At 43.3% G+C, this 22,672-nt stretch overlaps 3 protein-coding genes across 3 annotated transcripts in view; all 3 read right to left on the bottom strand.

The window, feature by feature from the left end:
* Positions 1-3,722: 3,722 nt before the first annotated feature.
* Positions 3,723-4,803, bottom strand: LOC120050760 (2-oxoglutarate receptor 1-like). The gene has a single exon (XM_038997317.1). It carries the CDS (start codon positions 4,767-4,769, stop codon positions 3,723-3,725), a length of 1,047 nt encoding a protein of 348 aa, XP_038853245.1. The 5' UTR covers positions 4,770-4,803.
* A 3,667-nt stretch (positions 4,804-8,470) lies between these two features.
* On the bottom strand, positions 8,471-12,959 carry LOC120050494 (kelch-like protein 41b). The gene is made up of 6 exons (XM_038997084.1): positions 11,210-12,959; positions 10,839-10,996; positions 10,628-10,735; positions 9,616-9,801; positions 9,287-9,433; positions 8,471-8,894 (listed from the first exon to the last, which is right to left on the bottom strand). Exons 1-6 carry the CDS (start codon positions 12,317-12,319, stop codon positions 8,783-8,785), a joined length of 1,821 nt encoding a protein of 606 aa, XP_038853012.1. The 5' UTR covers positions 12,320-12,959; the 3' UTR covers positions 8,471-8,782.
* Positions 12,960-16,129: 3,170 nt separating this feature from the next.
* The window catches only part of LOC120050759 (collagen alpha-1(XXVIII) chain-like), a 29,088-nt gene continuing 22,545 nt past the window's right edge, over positions 16,130-22,672 (bottom strand). The window contains exons 17-35 of the mRNA XM_038997316.1: positions 22,552-22,620; positions 22,372-22,443; positions 22,189-22,257; positions 21,984-22,055; positions 21,815-21,883; positions 21,654-21,722; positions 21,435-21,503; positions 21,282-21,350; positions 21,085-21,153; positions 20,253-20,321; positions 20,051-20,119; positions 19,884-19,964; positions 19,717-19,752; positions 19,589-19,625; positions 18,896-19,453; positions 18,121-18,374; positions 17,539-17,752; positions 17,050-17,241; positions 16,130-16,952 (exon numbers count right to left, since the gene is read on the bottom strand). Of these exons, the coding sequence (XP_038853244.1) occupies positions 16,948-16,952; positions 17,050-17,241; positions 17,539-17,752; positions 18,121-18,374; positions 18,896-19,453; positions 19,589-19,625; positions 19,717-19,752; positions 19,884-19,964; positions 20,051-20,119; positions 20,253-20,321; positions 21,085-21,153; positions 21,282-21,350; positions 21,435-21,503; positions 21,654-21,722; positions 21,815-21,883; positions 21,984-22,055; positions 22,189-22,257; positions 22,372-22,443; positions 22,552-22,620 (2,142 nt within the window). The 3' untranslated portion in view covers positions 16,130-16,947. The remainder of the gene's footprint in view (positions 16,953-17,049; positions 17,242-17,538; positions 17,753-18,120; positions 18,375-18,895; positions 19,454-19,588; positions 19,626-19,716; positions 19,753-19,883; positions 19,965-20,050; positions 20,120-20,252; positions 20,322-21,084; positions 21,154-21,281; positions 21,351-21,434; positions 21,504-21,653; positions 21,723-21,814; positions 21,884-21,983; positions 22,056-22,188; positions 22,258-22,371; positions 22,444-22,551; positions 22,621-22,672) is intronic.

Genomic DNA, 22,672 nt, shown 5'->3' with positions numbered 1-22,672 from the left:
ACAGGTGTCAGTAATTATCTATGGCCCTCTATGTGGCCTTATCACATGTAAAATGTATAAAATAATCAAGTAAGATGATTCTAAAATAAGAAATTAAATGAAAAACCTGTAAAATATTATCCTAATATAAACCATCAATCAATACCATCGGTGTTTAATATGCGGATTTCAGCATTAAACACCTTTATATTTTTTCACACACTGTTGTAAATGTTTTGGCGAACATTGTGGTGGCAGTTGTGAAAAGAAGTCAATAGTTGGAAGAGTTGCAGAGTTAAATGAAAATAATGCCATTCTTAATTAGATGCTTTTTTTCATTAATTAGGCTATTTTCTCTTGAACCATATGATCTATCCACCAGAAACTCATGGACAATATGGACATAGATATAAAAAAAATGTATACATATATGAATATAAATATTTTTAAAGTTATTTGAGTAAATTACCAAAGTTACCAAAGATTACATTTTAATTACCAAAATTACTGAAGATTCCGTTAACTTAGCTTTACAACTTAGGACTTGCTCATGATTTCTAAAGTAAGATATGTTAGTAAATAACACAATAAATGATTCATTAACCACCCTCCCATACTTTGGTTATTTAGGACAGGACTTGTATTAGTTTACCTTGTAAGTTTGCTTTCCAACTATGAGTTAGTATGTACAGTTTGATGGTATTCAAGACATTCACCTGTATGAAAGTTGTGCATTAAATGTACGCAGCATACCACTGATTTCCAAGCTTTCCAAAAGCTGTCCTTTCTTCTGCTTCCGTTCACATTGTGTGTTATTCATGACAAAGAAAAGTCTTGATGACATCCACTTCTCTTTGCACGCTTTCTCTGTCAAATCCACGAACGCACACACGCACACACACACACACTCACACACACACACACACACACACACACACACACACACACACACACACACACACACACACACACACACACACACACACACACACACACACACACACACACACACACACACACACACACACACACACACGTAGACACACTCACTGTGTGATGGAACTCTGTTTAAGATGTTAGAAATAAACACCGGGGGGCACAATAGGCTGGCTGTCTGAACCAATTAGAGCCCTCTTACATCATGGTGGTGTAGAGCAGCCATTAGCCATTAGTTGTGGTTACAGGCAGTTCAGGGTGAAATGAAGCGTTTAAAGTGTGATTGAGCTCGACTCCAACGCAGCACAATAAAGAGTAGGCTATCTGAATACCTTTCTCCTTCATCAGGGTACATAGTCACTCTGGGGATTTCTACATACCAGAGAGGCTGGTGTGATGTGATGAAGAGAGAACAGAACCAGTGATGTATGGAGGAGGAGGAGGAGGGAGGGGAGGAAGAGGAGGGAGGGGAGGAGGAGGAAGTCAGTGTGTTCTTACCCCAAAATAGCCTCTCTTCAGCCCAGCTGCAGTTCTCAGGCAATCTAATTGCTATCGCAGTAGGAGAGAGAGAAGAGAGACTTATTGAGGTCAATAATTCTACAACCATCATTACTTCTTATCAAGTCAACCCAGTAACAGTGAGATAAGTTGTTTTTCTCCATAACTACTACCATGCACTACTCTGAATAACACTTAGAATGTGAACCTTTTTTTTAAAAGCAGTGTGATCCCAGTAGAAACCCACTGTTGCAAGAATTCAGACCAAAATGAACCTGTGTCAAGTCCACCACTTCTCCAAATGGCACTTGTTCTAACCATAGGAGCACTTTCACTTTTACAATCATTAACATGAGCGAGCACTGTGAAATGGTTAGTGAAGCATGAAGGGATATGACATATGGCATTCAGTAGAATCCTTTGGTGACATAATTTCTAAAGAACAAGCTATCCAGTCACTCCTCATATTTTCTGAAGATCTCTCACTGTTGATTGAAATGGGTCGTTCCGGTGGTTCGAGGTTGACTAATTTACCTTAAATATACATTGAAATGAAATGCAGACAGCCCTGAACCACATGGAGTCCTTATACTCAGTACACTTATGTCATATTCAACATATTATGTCAAATTGATGTTTGGGAATCCGACTTTTTCAATTCTTTATCGTAAAGTATCTGTGGTCTGTAGAGACGCCTGTAAAAACAAAGGCTTTGTCGACTTACATTCCAGTGTACTTATATGGGAAGGGCGGGTGCTGATCGAAAGACAAGTGGTTAATTGTGAAACTATGTGGATAGAAAGGGAGATGTGCAGGAAGGAAGAGATAAACACTGTAAAGGGTTTTACCAGACAGAAACAGTTACTTCCTGGTTCCCAGTCAGTGTGAAACACAGCACTAATCTCTGTATGTCTCCAAAATGGTACACTATTCCCTATATGTGCACTACTTTTGATCAGGCTCTGGTCTAAAGTGGTGCAACTATAGGGAATAGGGTGCCATTTGGGACACAGGGCCTGAGTAGCCTGGGAGTACACTGACTACAGAATAAATCACTGAGCTGCAATTGCATGCAGTGACCGTATGTGTACATACGTCCATGTGTACAAAAGTACATCTGAACACCTCTGAATGACAGTAGATACTATGATAGGAGACCGCATGCTCCTGTTGGCATACACCTGCACACTCTCAAAAGGATGAAATGCATAACACAGATTCCAATGATTTGGGGAATTCATCAAAGGAGCTTTTCAACAATGTTTACTGGAAAGGTAGAGGAAGAGATTGAAAGGTTGACAAGAAACAATATCCAACAATCAATTGCAACTAGAGACAGGAGGAACTTGTTGCACGCATAGCCCAACTAATTTATATTCATATTCAACTTTCCATCCTAGCCTATCACTCCTCTTTATTGTTCTCATTGTGTTATGGTAGCTAGATACTATACTGAGGTCTTTTTTACTCTCAGAGTTCCCTCAAGTGTTTCTTTGCATTAGATACTTGCTTTCAGCTTTGAATCTGAAGTGAGGTCTGGGCTCCCACAAGGTAGGATGGACAGTGGACGTTACCTCCCCTTGATGTGGGACTCAAATAGTACAGCCTCAAATAAAAATTTAAGCACCACTTATCTGACACTAGTTTGTTAGCTATTTGATACTATCAAATGATGAAATGTGTTGAAATAATTCAATTGGATGAATAATGTATTCTAATATTAGGAAGTGGTTCTGTGAGTCTCCATAATGTAAGACGTAAAACAGACGTTACTTAACAGCAGGAAGCCTTTCGCCGCCAGCCACTCCTTTTCACCCCAGCCATGTGTTCCTTATTCCTAGACTCTTATCTCATTGTTGCTTGCGTTAAGTAGGGGAGAAAGAAATACATGAGAGAGTGCCAACACTGGGTATAGAAGTGATCATATGTTTCTGGTCCTGGGCCAAGTGTATCATATTCTTGTTTCTCTCTCTCGAGTCATACCAGAACAATGCATCAAATACCCACTGAGCTCTGAGACGGATATTGGATGGTTTAATGTTGATTGTTAAACGTTTATTTATAATGAAGCGATATGGCAATACCAATTAGAGTAAACAGTAGATATAAAGTCACTCTTTATAGGTATCTAATATTTTTATAGAAACCACATAAATGTTGTACACCTCATACTGGCATATAATAAAATCTGATAAAAGGTTTTCTATTTACAGGATCACAGTACAGTATACACAGTATTGTAGGACAATATATTGCCATGGTAGTAATGTCCACACAGAATGAAGTAGAACACTGTATTATATTTCCTGTCAATGGATGTCCATATCCGTGGCTACTGTCCTTTCGGCTGAAGCTGTGTTACTGGGCTTACTGACGACAGCTAGGCTGAGTTTGAGGTGAGTCCTGAACTTGGTCCACCAGAGGCCCCAGGGGAACACACTGAGGAAGGCCTGCTGGAACTTGTCCCCGGCCAGCGTGTACAGACCCAGGTTAAAGAAGGTGTTGAGCCCCGCTATGGGCCTGGATATGATATAAGCGGCGTGGACCCAGTTCACCAGCATACATGACGACTCAGGCTTCCTTCTGGTGTCTATTCTTAGGATCCTCAGGACGTGGTACGGCAGGAAGCATACCACGAACACCACCAGGATCAGTACGGTGAGGCGGCGTGCCCGTACCCGGCAAGGGCTGTGGGTGTGGGGCCCCTTGGCTAGTTCCCGGGCGATACCGGCGTAACACACCACAACCACCACCAGGGGCAGCAGGTAGCCCAGCACGGTCAGCAGCCAGCCGTACCACCACACTACAACCAGGTCGTTGCTAGCAAAGTCCCAACAGGTGGTCTTGTTGTTTTTATTCTCCATGGTGATCATGGTGAGCATGGGCACAATCTCCGCCCCGGCTATAGCCCAGACCGCGGCGCACGCCAAGATACCCCACCTCTTCTGCTGCACCTGCGCCGTCCTCAGAGGATGCGCCAAGACTACATATCGAAACACAGCCAAACAGGTGAGAAACAGTATACTACCATATAGGTTAAAGTGGAACCCGAAACGCACAAAGCGACACATGAATTCGCCCAGGGTCCAGGATTCACCGTGGGTGTAGTAGTAGACCAGGAAAGGCAGACTCAGAACATACAGAAGATCCGTCAATGCCAGGTTGACCATGATGATACTGCTTGACTTCCAGGGTCGTAGCTTGGCCAGGTAGATGGCGATGGAGGTAACGTTACCCAGCAGCCCCACAGTGAAAATTACACTGTACATGACAGGCAGGTAGTAGAGTTTCATCAGTTTGTCCACGTTGGTGCAATTATCGTCGGATTTGTTCCCGTCGTAGATGGCGCTAGACATGACCGTGCTGTGAGTGTTGTTATCGGCCTAGAAGAGGAACCTAAACAGAGACAGTGATATATAATTATATACGTATATAGTGAGCTCCAAAAGTATTGGGACAGTGACAAATGTGTTGTTGCTTTGGCTCTGTACTCCAGCACATTGGATTTGAAATGATACAATGACTATAAGGTTAAAGTGCAGACTGTCCGCTTTAGTTTGAGGGTATTTTCATCCATATCGGGTGAACAGTTTTCAGTACATAGTAGAGGACCAAAAGTGTTGGTACCAATTAACTTCTATGTGTATTGAAGTAGTATAAAGTGAAGTATTTGGTCCCATAATATGTTTCTAAACACTTCTACATGAATGTGGATGCTACCATGATTAAGGATAATCCTGAATGAATGGAGAATAATGATGAGTGAGAAAGTTACAGAGGAATTATTGTACTGTAAGTGCTATGGATTTGTTGTTACAGAGACACTGTGTTATTCTGTTGGTCGGACTGCGGATAGTTCAAATAGGACCGACACAGGGGTGTGCTCTTATCTCTCAGTGTTGAGATGTGATTAGAGTAGAGCATGCGTGTGAAGTTTTCTACCTTTTGTTTTTATTGTTTTGGGCCATGCAAAGTGATGTTAATTAGATGATGCCACTCTTGGGAGAATAAAAGATGGGTTTAAACGTTGATCATGGAGTCATTGGTAAAGCGATCTCCTGATGTACGTTTGTATGTCATAGTAGTGAATTTTCTATTAAAGACTTAGGATATTTTGTATTTTTTTTATCGTGAAGATTTCTGGTATTTGCTAATTGTATTTGCTAATTGTATTCCTATTGCGTAACTGGAATAAATCTGATTACTTTTTTTCTTTTTCTTTTTTTTTTATCCCATTTTCTCCCCAATTTTCGTGGTATCCAATCGCTAGTAATTACTATCTTGTCTCATCGCTACAACTCCCGTACGGGCTCGGGAGAGACGAAGGTCGAAAGCCATGCGTCCTCCGAAGCACAACCCAACCAAGCCGCACTGCTTCTTAACACAGCGCGCCTCCAACCCGGAAGCCAGCCGCACCAATGTGTCGGAGGAAACACCGTGTACCTGGCCCCCTTGGTTAGCGCGCACTGCGCCCGGCCCGCCACAGGAGTCGCTGGAGCGCGATGAGACAAGGATATCCCTACCGGCCAAACCCTCCCTAACCCGGACGACGCTATGCCAATTGTGCGTCACCCCCCGGACCTCCCGGTCCCGGCCAGCTGCGACAGAGCCTGGGCGCAAACCCAGAGACTCTGGTGGCGCAGCTAGCACTGCGATGCAGTGCCCTAGACCACTGCGCCACCCGGGAGGCCTCCGAATCTGATTACTTTTAAATGGATACGATCCGTAGTCCTCACATTTCTGAATAATATTCCTTGAATTATTATTATTATACTACTACTATTACTATTACTATTACTGCTACTACTGCTACTACTACTGCTACTCCTGCTACTGCTACTACTACTACTGCTGATGCTACTACTACTGCTACTGCTACTACTACTGCTACTACTCCTACTCCTGCTACTGCTACTACTACTGCTACTACTATTACTACTGATACTACTCCTACTCCTGCTACTGCTACTGATACTGATACTGCTACTACTACAGTACTACTACTATTTCTAATACAGTCACTTACCCTACATTTTTCAACACTAGCCTCTAACAATTTCAACTTCTAAACTTCTTCTATTAACATAAAAATACTCATAAAAAATAACCCTTTCTACTTCCCTCTGCTCTCATTATCACAAAAGGTGTGAGACAGTCTCAGGTCTCATCTTATTCCTTACTTTTTACTCTGCACTTCATGTATTCTTCCTTTCAGAAAATACTGTAACATGTGAGGCCACCTAGTAAGTATGATCAACGCTATACTAGAATTTAAAAAATCATCCTTAGAGTTTCTTTGTACTGAACACATTGAGTCAGAAGACCCGTTGATAACTGGTTATAAAATGTGTCCTTTGTCTGCATACTGAGAGGCACCAGGGAATCTAGTCACAATGCAGACACAGTGGACAGGCAAAATACACATTTTAATACCATTTGTAGATGCAATGGCTACAATGTGGGCACAATAAGAATGTGGCAAAGATCAGGACAGAAGTCACATGTTAGCATCAGGTTAGCAAGGCTAGAGATACAGTGAGTGATATGGCAACTTACAGTTAGTCAGTCAGACAGTGCTGATCCCTCAGTCATCGGTATCCTCTCTGAGACTTTCCTCCTCCTCTCTCTTATACATCAACCACCTCTGGTCCCTCCTTTCAGCTACATTAACCTCCTACAGCACTGTCTGGCCCCCACTACGGGAAAACACAAGCATGTACGGGAACATATACGGGAAGTACAGTAATACTTCCTCTTCACTATGGGTAGAGTACAACATTCCTGTGCAGCAGTTATATAAAGGGAGGAATAGCGTGGAGTACATTAAGCGGCGTTATTCCCCCTCAGTGCTAGTGGTTTAGTGGCTTAGTGTTACTGTACTGTACTATGATGTCACATGTCTTGCATTTAGCGTCAGCCGGCAGGTTGATATGCTTGATACATGTTGATGACAGACATTAGTGAACTAGAAATGGATGCCGGTGAAAACGGTCAAACACTATAGTGGTTATACGTATTTAGTAATGTTACAGTGCAAGTTCAAATCATGAATGTGAAAGGTATCTAGAGGTAGTTTAAGATCTAGTGAACGTGCTCTCATTAACAATAGTACCCCATATGCTCCTAAAATTCTTTGTGGTGAATGTGGAATTTGTTTCTAGAGTTTTGGTGTAAAGTTCACCTACATTTCATCTCTAGGGCAGACTACGTAACATAGAGATTTCCAGTTCTGGGTTACCAGGGGTGTAAAGTACATCAGTAAAAATACTTAAAAGTACAACTTAAGTAGTTTTTGGAGGTATCTGTACTTCACTATTTATATTTTTGATAACTTTTACTTCACTACATTCCTAAAGAAAATAAAGTACTTTTTACTCCATACATTTTCCCTGACACCCGAAATTACTCATTACATTTTGAATGCTTAGCATGACAGGAAAATCGTCCAATTCAGGCACTTATCAAGAGAACATCCCGGGGCATCCCTACTGTCTCTGATCTGGCAGACTCACAAAACACAAATGCTTTGTTTGTAAATTATTTCTGAGTGTTGGAGAGTGCCACTGGCTATCCCTAAATAAAACAGAAAGAGAATTAGCAATTACATTTACTTTTGATACTTAAGTATATTTCAAACCAAATACTTTTAGACTTTTTCTCAAGTATTATTTTACTGGGTGACTTTCACTTTTACTTGAGTCAATTGGGTACTTTTTCCACCACTGTGGGTTAATGAGATTAACCTACTGTATGTCAAACCTACTGTGGAAATCTACTGGGACCTACAGTGTTGGTATGACACATACTGTAGTGTACATAGTGTATGCATAATGCAGGACAGTTGCTTAAACCTGCCAATGAGTTGGTGTTTACCATGTTTGTTTTTACTATACCAACTGGCTCACACCTAGATTTCATTTCCTTATATACCATATCTTCGACCTGAATCTAGTTCTACTAAAGCATGCGTGCTATGCACAGACAAATGTTTAAACTAAACCAGCCATAAAAATGGCGACAACTGTTTCTCCAAATTCAAAACAATCATAACAGGAGTTTTTGAACAAATGTTTATTTTACAAAAAAAGCTAGCTAAATACACGTTGTGGGTTACTCTATAGTGAGGGAAACTAATATACTAATGCGGTCTTCACTGAAGCAAAGTAGATGTTTTTATTGTACAGAAAATCACCTGAGATCAGAAAGAGGCAAAAAGAAACTCACAACACAATCAACCAATAAGAGTCCACATTTGAGTTGTCATGTGACACCACCTATATTCCTGAAATGGAAAGACTACCCAGAGGAGATGGTGGTAGTCCGGGCAGACAGAGGGCATCATGGGGAATCATGACGGGGCAGCGAGGGTCTAGAGTTTGGGCATCTTGGCAGCATTGAGGCGCATGGATATGCAGGAGGAGCCAGCGGCATAACGCATCTCCCTCAGCATCCCGCTCCATTCCTTCTTGTCCTCCTCGTACCTAACACAGGGAAAAGGAAGATACAGTGATGAGGAACAGAACAAACCAAGACGTAGTTGACTGTTTGTACAGTACCACTGATCAAGTAGGGCCCTCTCATTTATTTTTTCATTTAGCTTTTACTGTATTTCTTATCATACATTTATATAAGAAATTATTATAATTGAACTAAGATGAATAAGTTCAACTTTTTTGTCCGAAGGTATGGAAATGTAAGCCATCTAAAATAACAAACCCACAACTAACAGGGCGGAACAATGCGAACTTCTGTTAGCTCACTCAGTTAATGCCTAGGCTTTAGCACAATGGGCTAACACAGTCCTGTTGAATGCATGAAGACCCGGGTTTGAATCCCGGTTGATAACATAATAACATTAAAAGAGGGGACTCACTGCCAAACATCAGTGACCTCTGCGGGGACCACCTCCTTGTTGTCATTCTGGATGAAGGTGAAGCCCCCCACGGCGTACAGGGCCCCCTCACTGCTCAGCAGGTTCACTGAGCTCCTCTCCTGGGGAAAGTCTGTGAACGCCTCCCATCTGCAAAACAAGGTGATTAGGGATAGTGTCAGGGGGACTCTTTCTAATTAAGGCCATCCTGACTCAAGATGACTAATAATGTTCACCATCCAGAACCAGCAAATGGTATTGTTATGGTGAACGATATTAAAAGGTGTAACAAGTTCTTAAACTGATTTATCACCAAAGAAAATGCTACATACTTGTTTGTTCCAAAGTCGTAGACTTCAGATGCAGCAGTGAGGCCTTCCTCGTTGACTCCACCAGCCACCACGATCTTTCCATTGTGAACGACGGCTCCGAACATGGCTCTGGCTGTCTTCATGGCAGCCAGCTCCCTCCACTCTGACTGCTTGTGGTTGTATACAAACATCTTGTTCAGGGCTTTGCTGCGCAGGAGAATGATAGACAGGGTTGTTAGATCTCAGGAAATGTCCTTCTGGCAACAGTATAGAAAGACTGTGATGGATTTACAGTTACGGTTTGGATTCAATAAATCAGACAACACGTATTAGAATATGTGCTCACATGCAATGGAGGCTGGTGAGAGGAGGACGGCTCATAGCTGGAATGGAGTCAATGGAATAGTATCAAACACATCAAAGACATGGTTTCCATGTGTTTGATGTCATTCCATTTAATCCATTCCAGGCATTATTATGAGCCATCCTCCCCTCAGCAGCCTCCACTGCTCACATGTAACCCAAAGAATACATTATTTTCACTACGGTCACGTATGAATAACTTTATACTTTACCATGTGTAGTTCCATAATGAAAATAATGACTTCTACGCTAGCTCTAAGATCTAACATGAACAGTTCTTAGAATGATAGACTACAAACAGGTGCAGCTTACACCATATCTTTAGCACGATGCACGCACGCACACACACACACACACACACTTGATTTTCTATCGTTTGTTTCTATCGTTTGTTCTATTGTTGTGGGGACCTGAAATTGATTTTCATTCAAAATTCAATTTTCCCTAACCTAATCTTAACCCCTAAACCTAACCTTAACGCCAAACCCTAATTGTAAACCCAAACCCTAAACATAACCCCTAAGCTTAAAATAGCCTTCATCTTCGTGGAGACATGGGAAATGTCTCCACAAGAGAGAATTTTCCTTGTTTTACTATCCTTGTGGGGACTTTGGGGGAATTCAGGTCCCCACAAGGATATAAGAACAAGACCACACACACAAACACATACTTGTCATCAGTCTTTCCTCCAATGCAATACACCAGACCCTTATGGGAGACCACAGAATGGCCGTGGATCTTCAGGGGAAGCTTTTTGGTCTCACTCCACTTCATCTTCCTGGGGAAAGCCATTACAGAACAGGAGGGTCAAAACACACACTTTAGTCCTATATCTTTCTACTGTACTGAGTGAATGAGACATTGAATGCTATTTCACTCACTGGACGTCATAGCACATCACAGAGTCCAAACATTCGTTGCTCTGGAGGTCTTTTCCAGCAATAGCGAACAGCAGGTTATCACACTCTCCCATGTTGAAAAGGGCTCTAGGGGAAGGCATGGGGGGCAGAGCTACCCAGTCAGCTGCGAGAGTGTCCAACTGAAATACACAGGGTTGAATGAATGAATGATTGATTGAGTGACTGCATTCATCTATTACAAATAAGTATTATGAATAAAGAGTGTTTTGTGCTATTGACATCATTATTTATTCTAACATCAAACAAAGACTTTGTCGATGTAACTTAGTGAGCGAACCATTTGAAACCATCAAAAGAAGTGGCCAAAACTCTAATGAACAATGATTGGTTACCTGATAGAAGTAGCACTGTAGGGGAGCGTCCTTGTCCTCCTCGTCCACAAACAGTCCTCCGATGAGGTAGAGCTGGTTCTTCTGTGACACCAGGCTGACGTGGTTCCGGGGGATCTGTTCCGACATGGCCGCCAGGAAACACTCGTTCTCGTTGACGTCGTACGCCACCGCTGCCGTGTCATTGATCATCAGGATCAGGTCGCGAACGTACATGCCGTGGCGACGGTTATCGTTCAGGAAACCTGGGAAAACCTCCTCTGTCTCACCACCCTCACCATCTGACACCTTATCCCCAGCTACCTTCTCCTTCTTCTCTGGGAGTTTCCCCTGGAACGCGTCTTTGATAATCTGGACCTTCTTCAGGAGTTCCGGGTCGGCCTTGATGATCTCGTCCGTCTCCACTTTGTCGTGGAAGTACTTCTCGGGCATGAGGCGGAAGCGGATGCACTCAAAGGCGTCACCCAGTACCTGGACACGTTTGTCTTTGTCGTTGCGGACCCATTTCATGAGGGCTTCGAACACCATCTCCTCCTTCTCCACATTGAGCGAGTCGCCACCGATGACAGCGAACAGTTCATGAGCGGCCAGCTGGAGGAACTCCTCGTCTTTAGAGAGGATATCGAAGCGGTCTGCAATGTAGTCACGGGCGGACACCGCCAACCTGGGCACGTTGAGGACCAGACCCATCCTGAAGATTGCCAGACAGTTGGTCATGGAGAGCTTCTTCTGAAGATAATTAACACACACGGTGAAGACTGAAGGAATCTGGAAACGATTGGCTACGGCAAATATGTCCTGCACATTTTCGTCGGTGAGGTCGATCTCGGCCGAGTACAGATACATGATGATCATGTCCAAGATTGCGGGATTGACATCGTCCAGGACCACCTCCTTGTTGGCCTTCACCTCCTTGCCATCCTCAGAAAAGAATATCTCTCTGAAGTATGGGCTGCAGGCAGCCATGATGAGTTTATGGCAGGGGAAGCTCCGATCGCCCACTTTTAGACTGCAGTCCACAAACTTGTTCTCGTTCAGCAGCTCCTTGAGGCCATCCTGGAGCAAGGTGCTCTGGAAGAGGCGCAGCTCCTCCTTCATGGCTTTGGGGTCCATGGTGTGGGGAAATCGGTGGCTTGCAGAGGGGAAGAAATGGTGGCCACAGGTCCTCTTGGCACCCAGTCCAGGCTAGAAAAGGCTGAGCAGAGAAAAGGTTCCCAGCTTGAAGCCCCCACTGCCTACTGCAATTTAATCCTATCCCCTCTAAATATAGCCGCCTGCCTGCCTGCCTCAGTCGGTAGGAATCTCAGCTCTGCCAAATCTGAATGCGGAGACCGACTCATACAGCTGTCACAGACTGAAAGAAGCAACTGGGGTGTTCCGGGCTATAGTCCACTACCATGATTCAGCCTTAACACTGTCATTGGTTTAGTAGTGGCTAAAGAGGGATAATGCTGTCAAAGCTACTGGTTATTAACCCAATATTGGTTGTTTAGACCAGTGTCTCCACCCTGTATCTCATTCCCATTCATTCATTTCCAAACAGCCATTCAAGCTAGGGTAATACCTCTCAATTAAACTATTTAAAGCGGATTCTAGGATATTATGTCCCTATGCTACAGTGCAAAATACAATGTACTGTCGTTTTAATTGAATTTAGCCCTAAGATGACTAGGACTGGGTTCTAATGAGCGGGGTTGAGAAAAGTTGAGGAGGGTTGAGCAGCAGCAGCTGATAGACAGGCCTCTCCACCTATCAACATTCCTCCTCATACTCTCTTCATTGTTCTGGGGGGGGGGGGGGGGGGGATAGGACTGCTAACAGGTGTGTGGCATTCAACTTCAAGCCCTGAAAATAGCCACTTTTCCCTTATACTGTACTCTCAGGGGTAGGCTTTCATCTCTGTTTAAACTCAGGTGGCTACAGATAAAATATATAGCAGGTAAACTTAGCTTGATTATAAGTCAAAGTGTTTGGAGATGGGTGGCAATGTGGACACTGTAGTTGAGGACACTAAAGATAGACCATTTGGACAGGAGTGGAGTGTCTCACACGTAATATAAATATAGTGTAGTGCACAGACAGCAGTGTCACCTCGCCAATATCAGAAATGGATACCTATCGATTGCTGTGGCTACAGGAGGAGGTTCCTAAGTTCATAGAAAGTGAGATTTAGAGAAGACTTTCAAAGTACATTAATCTAGTTTGTATTGATGAAAATATTAAGTTAAATTTAGTTTAGTTAAATTCACAGACGTTTATTTGAAAAGTAATTTTCTCAGAGCATGAGACATTTGTAGATAGATACACTATCCATATTAATAGGACGTTTCACAAATGGTTGACATCTCAAAACGGTCCTCTATCTATCAAATAGATAGTCAGAACAAATGGTCATTGTTGTTTTAACTATGTAAGTGTGATCTCTATCAAACTTGATTGAATTTGCCTGTAGTAACAACATGTGCACATATTATATTGTTAAAGTTTTCTAGGCGTTATATTTGTGTTAAGTTACAATCTGAATCAAGTGAGCTACCAATGGAACAGCTGGGGGTTCCAGATGAGAGAATTGAGAACCACTGACTGATTTAGTCAACCGTTCTCAATGGACACGAGGCCATATGTGAGTCTTTCACAAGACACTGCACTGGCCATAGATATATAAATTACTTAATAGCATAACACAACAGATTACATCAACTGGAATGATGACACTCTCACTCATGGTTGCACAAAAAGAGCTAAGAGCAAAACACGCCAAAAAAAATACTCTAATGAGCCGGCGAACCTACATTTTAATTATCACTAAAAGAGCAAGTAATGCTTTTGTGAACTGTAGAGAAGAACCATTGAAGAGCTCAAAGGGTTCTTTGAGTCATCATGGTTCCACATAGAACCATCACCTTTCCCAAAGAACCCTTGACGAACCCTCGTTTCTAGTGTGCATCAGGCAAGGCAACTTCTCACCAGTAGAGGACACCGTACATCTACAGTATAATCCACATGAACCAGTGTGAAATAAAAGGCAACAATTGGAATGTAGAAAACTGTACGGTAATGTACTTGTATGATAAACATAGCAAATTCAGACAAAAATAAAACAAAATCACATTTTTATTCATAAAAATCTTTGTTAAAAAAACACATTCAAATGCACAAAACTATCCCTAGACATGAACGGTAGAGCACCGCTGTCATTTCATAGCATGGTTTGTTGACAGCATACTGAGTTGATACAGGGTTGGTTCTTCTTGGAAATAAAATGAGTTGCTCATAGTTTCTGTAAACGTGTAAATACTGGGTCACAAGCTAGATGAATAGCATCATTGCAGGAACACGTTATGGCACCAATGTTGTTATTCCGCAGTTTGAACAATGCAGATATGACAATTACGTTAGCAATATAAAATCAGTGATCAGCATAAAAGAGTTATGATGTGAAATATATACAATACATACTGATGCTGTCAAAATCTATAGACTATACTGATTTGCGACTGGAAGCATGTACAGTTGAAGTCGGAAGTTTAGGTTGGAGTCATTTAAACTCATTTTTCAACCACCCCACAAATTTCTTGTTAACATACTATAGTTTTGGCAAGTAGGTTAGGACATCTACTTTGTGCAGGACACAAGTAATATTTCCAACAATTGTTTACAGACAGATTATTTCACTTATAATTCACTGCATCACAATTCCAGTGGGTCAGAAGTTTACGTACACCAAGTTGACTGTGCCTTTAAACAGCTTGGAAAATTCCAGAAAATTGTGTCATGGCTTTAGAAGCTTCTGATAGGCTAATTGACATAATTTGAGTCAATTGGAGGTGTAACTGTGGATGTATTTCAAGGCCTACCTTCAAACTAAGTGCCTCTTTGCTTGACATCATGGGAAATTCAAAAGAAATCAGCTAAGACCTCAGAAAAAAAATTGTAGACCTCCACAAGTCTGGTTAATCTTTGGGAGCAATTTCCAAACGCCTGAAGGTACCACGTTCATCTGTACAAGAGCGTCTGCTAAATGACTTAAATGTAAATGTTAAATGTACAAACAATGGTACGTAAGTATAAACACCATGGGACCACGCAGCCGTCATACCGCTCAGGTAGGAGAAGCGTTCTGTCTCCTAGAGATGAACGTACTTTGGTGCGAAAAGTGCAAATCAATCCCAGAACAACAGCAAAGGACCTTGTGAAGATGCTGGAGGAAACAGGTAGAAAAGTATCTATATCCACAGTAAAACGAGTCCTATATCGACATAACCTGAAAGGCCGCTCAGCCTGGAAGAAGCCACTGCTCCAAAACCGCCATAAAAAAGCCAGACTACGGTTTGCAACTGCACATGGGGACAAAGATCGTACTTTTTGGAGAAATGTCCTCTGGTCTGATGAAACACAAATAGAACTGTTTGGCCATAATGACCATCGTTGTTTGGAGGAAAAAGGGGGATGCTTGCAAGCCAAAGAACACAATCCCAACCATGAAGCACGGGGTGGCAGCAGCATGTCGTGGGGGTCTTCTAATGGGTCTTCCAAATGGACAATGACCGCAAGCATACTTCCAAAGTTGTGGCAAAACGGCTTAAGGACAACAAAGTCAAGGTATTGGAGAGGCCATCACAAAGCCCTGACCTCAATCCCATAGAAAATTTGTGGGCAGAACTGAAAAAGCGTGTGCGAGCAAGGAGGCCTACAAATCTGACTCAGTTACACCAGCTCTGTCAGGAGGATTGGGCCAAAATTCACCCAACTTATTGTGGGAAGCTTGTGGAAGGCTACCCGAAACATTTGACCCAAGTTAAACAATTTAAAGGCAATTCTACCAAATACGAATTGAGTGTATGTAAACTTCTGATCCACTGGGAATGTGATGAAAGAAATAAAAGCTGAAATAAATCATTCTCTCTACTATTATTCTGACTATTCACTTTTTATTCTTAAAATAAAAAGTGGTGATCCTAACTGACCTCAGACAGGGACATTTTCTAGGATTAAATGTGAAAAACTGGAATTTGTTTTATGTTACATTTAGTTTAAATGTATTTGGTTAAGGTGCATGTTAACTTCTAATTGCAACTGTATGTATGAATTAATCAGTGTCTAATACAGCAAGTGGTATTTTCTACTACTTCTTGACTACATACCTGAGTGAGATTGATTGAATTGTGTGTTAAAATGATGTTATATGATGAGCTATCCATTCATTTTGAATGAAAATGGTAATGTTAAGTTAAAGTCCCAGTGCAGTCAAGAACTAGATTTGCCTGTATTTTATATATGTTTCCACATTATGAGGTTGAAAGATTACTGTGAAATTGTGAAAATGATGATAAGGCCCCTTTGGTGGGATGGAGTTTTGGCCTTCCATGGTGACATCACCAGGTGGTAAATTAGATAATAGACCAATAAGAAAGAGTTCCAAACCACAGTAAGGTAGTTAATTGTCATCCAGAAATGATTTGATATTGAGATAAAAACGGCTGCATTGGACCTTTAATGAAACATTTTACAGAGATTGGCGGTAAAAATAAAGTTCAAATCAGACACTGGAATTAGTATATGAATATTTATAATAAGTGCGTAGAGTTTTAGTTCAAGGGTAGGAGGGGGGAACTAGGGAGTGTCAAAAACGCATTTATCCAATAGGTACAACATCGTGTCATGACTTGACCTCCTTCCATTGTGAAGTACATGGTGCCATGGAACATCAGTTTAAAGACTGAATTGAGTGAAATGTCTTCTCAGCCTGTTGTGAAGAAAACACACAACATTCATACAAAATCCCATACTTGATGAATATTCGACGGAAACCAAAGATCATTGAAAGATGAGCTATACAGTACCCGCTCTGCCTTGCACACATGTCCTCTTGCACTCCTCCTCTGTGTCGAAGCGGTTCTGGTTCCCCTCACAGGCTCCGTACCAGAACTGGGCGCATGCGTTGGCCTGCTTGTCGTAGTACCAGCGCATTTTGTAGTCCCGACAGGGGCCCTGGTCTAGGACCAGTGCACAGCGAGGGTCCAGAGGCACAAACTCTGACATGGGCAGAACACAGAGAGAAGACCATTAGTGAAGGCCCACTAAATAGACATATATAAGGATGTAGGGGCCATGGCACACTAGCATACTGATTCTGTTCATTGGCAGATATAGCTAACGCATCAACAAAATGTGGGTCAATTTCAGTTGGAATCATTCAGTAACTGATTTTGACAGGCTTTGTAGTAATCTGAACAGCTCATGTGATTCAATCCTTTAGCTTAATGAACAGACACAGGGTAGACTGCTATGACTACATAGACATAGCACTTCTCCCAGCTGTTGCAACATACCTTTGGGAAGTGCGGGTCGTGATGCAGGCACTAACTGGACAGAGCCTGAGGACCCTGAGGATGAAGTTCCTGATGATGACGATGATGAGGTAGAGGACCCTCCTGTATTGGAAGAGGAGGACGTGTTGCGGTTCAACGTGGGAACGTCCCCGCGACCAGTCCCCCAATCTGGGGTGTAAATACCTCCATCCTTGCCTCCCTCACGCTGCCCTATCTGGACCCAGAGGAATTCAAACACACAAGGAAAAATATGAGGACCAACAAAGTCCTTACCCTATTGTCAATTAGTAACAAAACACAAATACACAGTTTTAAAGCCTGAAACAGAGTAACAAGCCCAGTGTTACCATAGTGAGATAATGTACAGTAGGCTAAGAGGAGACAGTGTTACCATAGTGAGATAATGTACAGTAGGCTAAGAGGAGACAGTGTTACTATAGTGAGATAATGTACAGTAGGCTAAGAGGAGACAGTGTTTTCATTAGTTCAATGGAGCATGCAAGTCATGTCAACTATACATTGACAGTAGGTTGTTTTCTGGCCAGTGCTTCTGCTAAATGTCTGTTAATGTGCTGTAAAGACCTGTACTGTGGCAGTGCCAGGGTTGACAGGCTGGGTTAGGTCTACCCTGCCACCCTGACTTTGAGTGCCGGTAGTGGTGACTGTTCGCCTCCTGTTGTTGAAGTCCTCCTGGTTGGTGGTCCCATAGCCATTTCCATAGTTCCCATTGTTCCCGTTCCTGTATCCATTGTTGCCGTAGCCGTTGGTGACACGGTTGTATATCAGATCACCGTTCTCGTCTTCACAGAACTTGCTGACGAGCTTGGACTCCAGAGCTGAGAGAGAGCCACAGGAGTTGTGATGACTTGGAACAGGTGATGAATCACATTGTACTGGTATTAGCCTTGGAGACTTCGCGGCAACTTGATGCAGTTAACTTGGTACATTAGGTACATTTACAGACTACACCGTATAATAACAGTAGACCTATTGCTAACGTAGGGGCAGGAGTTTTTCTTCACTATGTCAGCTGACCAGGGCCATTCAACATTCAGCTAAAATTGTAACGGCCTAAAGCTTCATATGACACCACCTACAGATGAAACACTATGGTGTCTTAAAGGAGGCCTGGGTAGGACCAAAATGTCATACATATTAATGCATTTATGTTTTTAGATAGAAATGTCAAATATTTGTCAACAATCCTTCCTGCAAAGGACTATTCTATGGATTACATTGAGTGATAATCCCAAAAGTCTTTTTTGTTTGGGTTTTGTGAGGAATCACTCTGATATGACTACACCAACACGATAAACCAACCAACTGAATGTAACACCAACTTGGCGTTTTGCCTTACCTGGCAGCGTGTTAAAGTCATCAATGAGGTACATGTGTTCACTATCAGGGTCCGACGCAATCAGGTTGAGCTCCCTCAGGAACTCGTCCTGCGTGGGGTCCGACGTATTCACGATCCCCAATGCGTACATCTCGATGTTGGCTGCATGTGCCTCCCGAACCGCAATATCCAGCTTCACCGACTCCCGCTTATCCGTCTGTCCGTCCGTAATAACTATAGCCACTTTACTGACCCCCTTGCGTGAGCTGTAGAAGGCATCCTGGGTGGCTTTGCGGATGGCGGTGCCCGTGTGGGTGCCCTCACCTATATAAGGGATTTTTCGTATGGCCTGTTTGACGTCCTGCTTGGTCCTGTGGCGCGCCAGGTTGAACTCTAGCTTGACCTCCAGGCTGTAGAGGACCAGGCCGATGCGGGTGGCATTCCGGCCCACCGTCACGCGGTCCACCAGAGCCGCCACAAAGTCCTTGATGATCTCAAAGTTCTCCGGCCCTACGCTCTCCGAGCTGTCAATGACAAACACCAGCTCCATGGGCCGCTCCTTGCATTTGATTCCGCAACCTGGAAACAACGCAGAGGTATATGATTCTGACGTAGAAAAGGCTGTTTTCCAGTGCACTCTCGACAAGGCCTGCTGCATGTTGCAATCGATGTTAAATGATACTACACAAGCATAACAAATAATGTTTTATTTACCACAAATCTCCTTGATCATTTTAATGATGTCTTCTCTCTGTGGGTCAAAATCCGGATTGACATAGTCTTTTTTTATTCCATTTAGTCACTATGTGAAATCAAAAAAGACAGCTAAAGATTGAACTTACTGTGAGGCCCATGTCGCCTTTGAATCCTGGTGTGCCCTAAAAGAAAGCAGTACAACATTGGTCTGGTCAGTTTCTACTCTGATTGCAGTTAATTGTTTATTACAGCATGTATCCATGTTATCAAATGAATCGCCCTGATTATAAAAGCGACCCATGACATGACTCACTGATTGGCCAGGAACTCCAGGGTCACCCAAATCACCTTTGACCCCCTTCAGGCCCCTCTCCCCTCCAGAGCCGCGGTCACCCTGTCATAGAGCCAGATAACACAAGGTCAGAGGTCACAAAAGTTCAAATACACTGCCGTATGCTTCAAATCACTGTCTGTCGTCACCTTGGCCCCTGGGAATCCTTCCCCTGGTGGCCCCCGAGGGCCCGTCATGCCCTGAGACCCTGCCTCGCCCTGAAAGGGTCCACAAAATAGAGAGAAGATTTGTCATGCTCAACTCAACATTTTAAAGAAACAAGAATTTTTGTTTGCTTGCTTAGTTCGAATTACTATAGAAGTACCACTTGAAAACAAGAGTGAGACCTACCTTTGGCCCCTGAATACCCTGCCCAGGGGGCCCCGTTGGCCCTGGGGGGCCCAGTCGTCCAATGCCACCCTAGAAATGAGCAGAAGTTATAACTATATGTACAACAGCAATTAAAAAGTGTCAGCACAACACAGCCCAACCACACTACCTGTGTCAAACCTAGCTAGCCATGCAAAATAAGCTAAGCTAAGGGACTAACCGTTCACTTAACAAACGTAGACTTAAAAAGTGACCTGATTTCACAGGGCAGCCGTTTCACGAGCAGGTAACTTCACAGCTTGAGTGTCTCTGGCTTTACTGTTCATAGTCTGACACATATAAGCAAGCTTAGTGTATGAGACCAGACCTACTGATGTGACGGACAGGGCTACCTCAACCCCCAGGTCTGCCCGCTCCCTAGGGCTTCTGGGGCTACAGAAGATGAAAAGCCTGAAGAGAAACCTGGATGTAATATTATAAGCTAGACTGCAGGCTCTGGGTATTGCGTTGGTTATAGGCACCCTGGCCCCAATGGTTCTCATTAGACCCTTATGTTGGGATATATTCACACGTTCTTGGAAGTGTGTGAAAATGATATATGTCCTGTGAGAATGAAACGCTGATTATCACAGCCTTTGAATACAAGGTCCCTGGGGATAGGTGTTCACATGTACAAGATGGATCTGAAATGTGGAGTCTGCCAGCATGAGGTAATACTAGTATCAATCACCATGAGTCAGTGGGTTTATGATGGCGCTGAACAAGGCTAAATGGGTTTCGCATCAGAGCTAGGATTGATTCTTTGCCAACTGTTTAGCAGGTTAGCTTCTTCATGTCAGACTACAATACATACCGGTAGACCTTGTAGCCCCTCGCCTGGGGGGCCTGCTAAACCTGGCAAGCCCCTGAAGCCAATATCTCCCTAAATGGGAGAAAACACACAGCTATCATGATGTCCTCTGCTAATTGAGGTCTTCGGTTCACCCAGGGCTGTTGTCACTATCCAAAATAACCCAGATCCGACACTCTCACACAGAACCATATCTTTACCTTTGGTCCAGGGATGCCCAGCCCCTCCAGGCCTGGTTCACCAGGAAGCCCCGGTAGACCAGGAGTTCCCTACAAACCACAGGTAAACACTAGAGTCAACACTGGTACAACTCATACAATAGCAACACATGAATAATCAGCAGTATTGCTCACCGTAGGGCCAGGATAACCATCGCCTTTGGGCCCAAATGGACCAGACGGACCAGGACCTCCACGATCACCCTAAAAGTTTATGTGATTAAATAAAAGTACATCAAGATTCAAATAAAGAAATATCAGTAAATCAATGAATTATGCTGATTATTCCAATAAAAAAGTAAATCCTATGAATTATTCCCTATTATTCTAGTAGTGTGGCATAGTGTGTCTCACCTTAGGACCAGGCAGCCCGTAGCCCGTCTCTCCTAATGGTCCAGATGGACCAGGTGGGCCAAGATCGCCCTGAGACAGACAGAGTTACAATATGGTTATGATATGGCATAAACCTCATCTACATGGTGAATTGTAGGCATTTTGGGACAGAGGGCTGTTACCTTAGGTCCTATGATTCCCCGCCCTGGAAGTCCTGGCATACCCAGTCGACCTGGTGTCCCAGGCTCCCCCTAGAAGAGGTCAGAGGTTCGAAGTCAAAGATCGCAGTGTGACCACATTACACTACAGTACAGAGTGTTGACTGATGATAATTGAGGACAATGTCCTCACCTTTGCGCCAGAGGGCCCAGCGATTCCAGGAGGCCCACCCAAGCCCCGAATGCCCCTCTGGCCCTGGTCTCCCTATGGCGAGAGACATCATTCGTCAAAAAAACAGCACAGAAAAGCAACCTCAGAATACCACAGCTGTCCAGATTAATGAAGATGAAAATCTTGAAGCAGCGATGTGAGGAGAAAAACCTGGGAATCTTCTTACCTTCTCACCCTGGGTGCCAATCCCCGCAGCTCCCTCTGGCCCCCTCAGACCACCAAAACCGGGTTCACCCTATATAGACAAACACAAACAGACACACAAGCAAAGCATATGAATCCAATGGTCACATTCAAAGAGGTACAGTATCAACCTATGGTACCGGAGAGATGGCAGAAGGTGAAATACCTTCTGTCCAGGGGCCCCATCCTCTCCTGGGAGGCCAGGAAAACCAGCCAATCCTGACGCTCCTGGCTCACCCTGAAGAGAGATTGTTGGTTGTCTGTCTCAAATCGCATCGACTACATATCCAAATGTAACACCACACAGAGGACAAACTACACATTGCATTTCCATTAGAGGACTCACCTTAGCCCCAGGTTCGCCAGCCCCTCTCTCTCCTGTTGAACCAAGCTCCCCTGGTAAGCCCTGGTCACCCTGTGGATGAGAGGAGCACCCATACACAGTCATTAGCATTAGCGATAGCCTA

Source organism: Salvelinus namaycush, chromosome 7 (assembly GCF_016432855.1).
Source record: "Salvelinus namaycush isolate Seneca chromosome 7, SaNama_1.0, whole genome shotgun sequence".
Lineage (NCBI taxonomy): Eukaryota > Metazoa > Chordata > Actinopteri > Salmoniformes > Salmonidae > Salvelinus > Salvelinus namaycush.
The sequence above is the reverse complement of the archived record's forward strand: the minus strand, read 5'-3'. Positions and strand labels throughout refer to the sequence as shown.

What these genes read in the sequence shown, in the direction of transcription:
- LOC120050760 (XM_038997317.1), bottom strand. Translation starts at nt 4,769, where the DNA reads ATGTCTAGCGCCATCTACGACGGGAACAAATCCGACGATAATTGCACC.
- LOC120050494 (XM_038997084.1), bottom strand. Translation starts at nt 12,319, where the DNA reads ATGGACCCCAAAGCCATGAAGGAGGAGCTGCGCCTCTTCCAGAGCACC. An exon ending in TACAGTGCTACTTCTATCAG is followed by an intron (nt 10,997 to 11,209) that starts GTAACCAATCAT and finishes TGTGTATTTCAG; the next exon opens with TTGGACACTCTCGCAGCTGA. An exon ending in TACGACTTTGGAACAAACAA is followed by an intron (nt 9,434 to 9,615) that starts GTATGTAGCATT and finishes CTTGTTTTGCAG; the next exon opens with ATGGGAGGCGTTCACAGACT.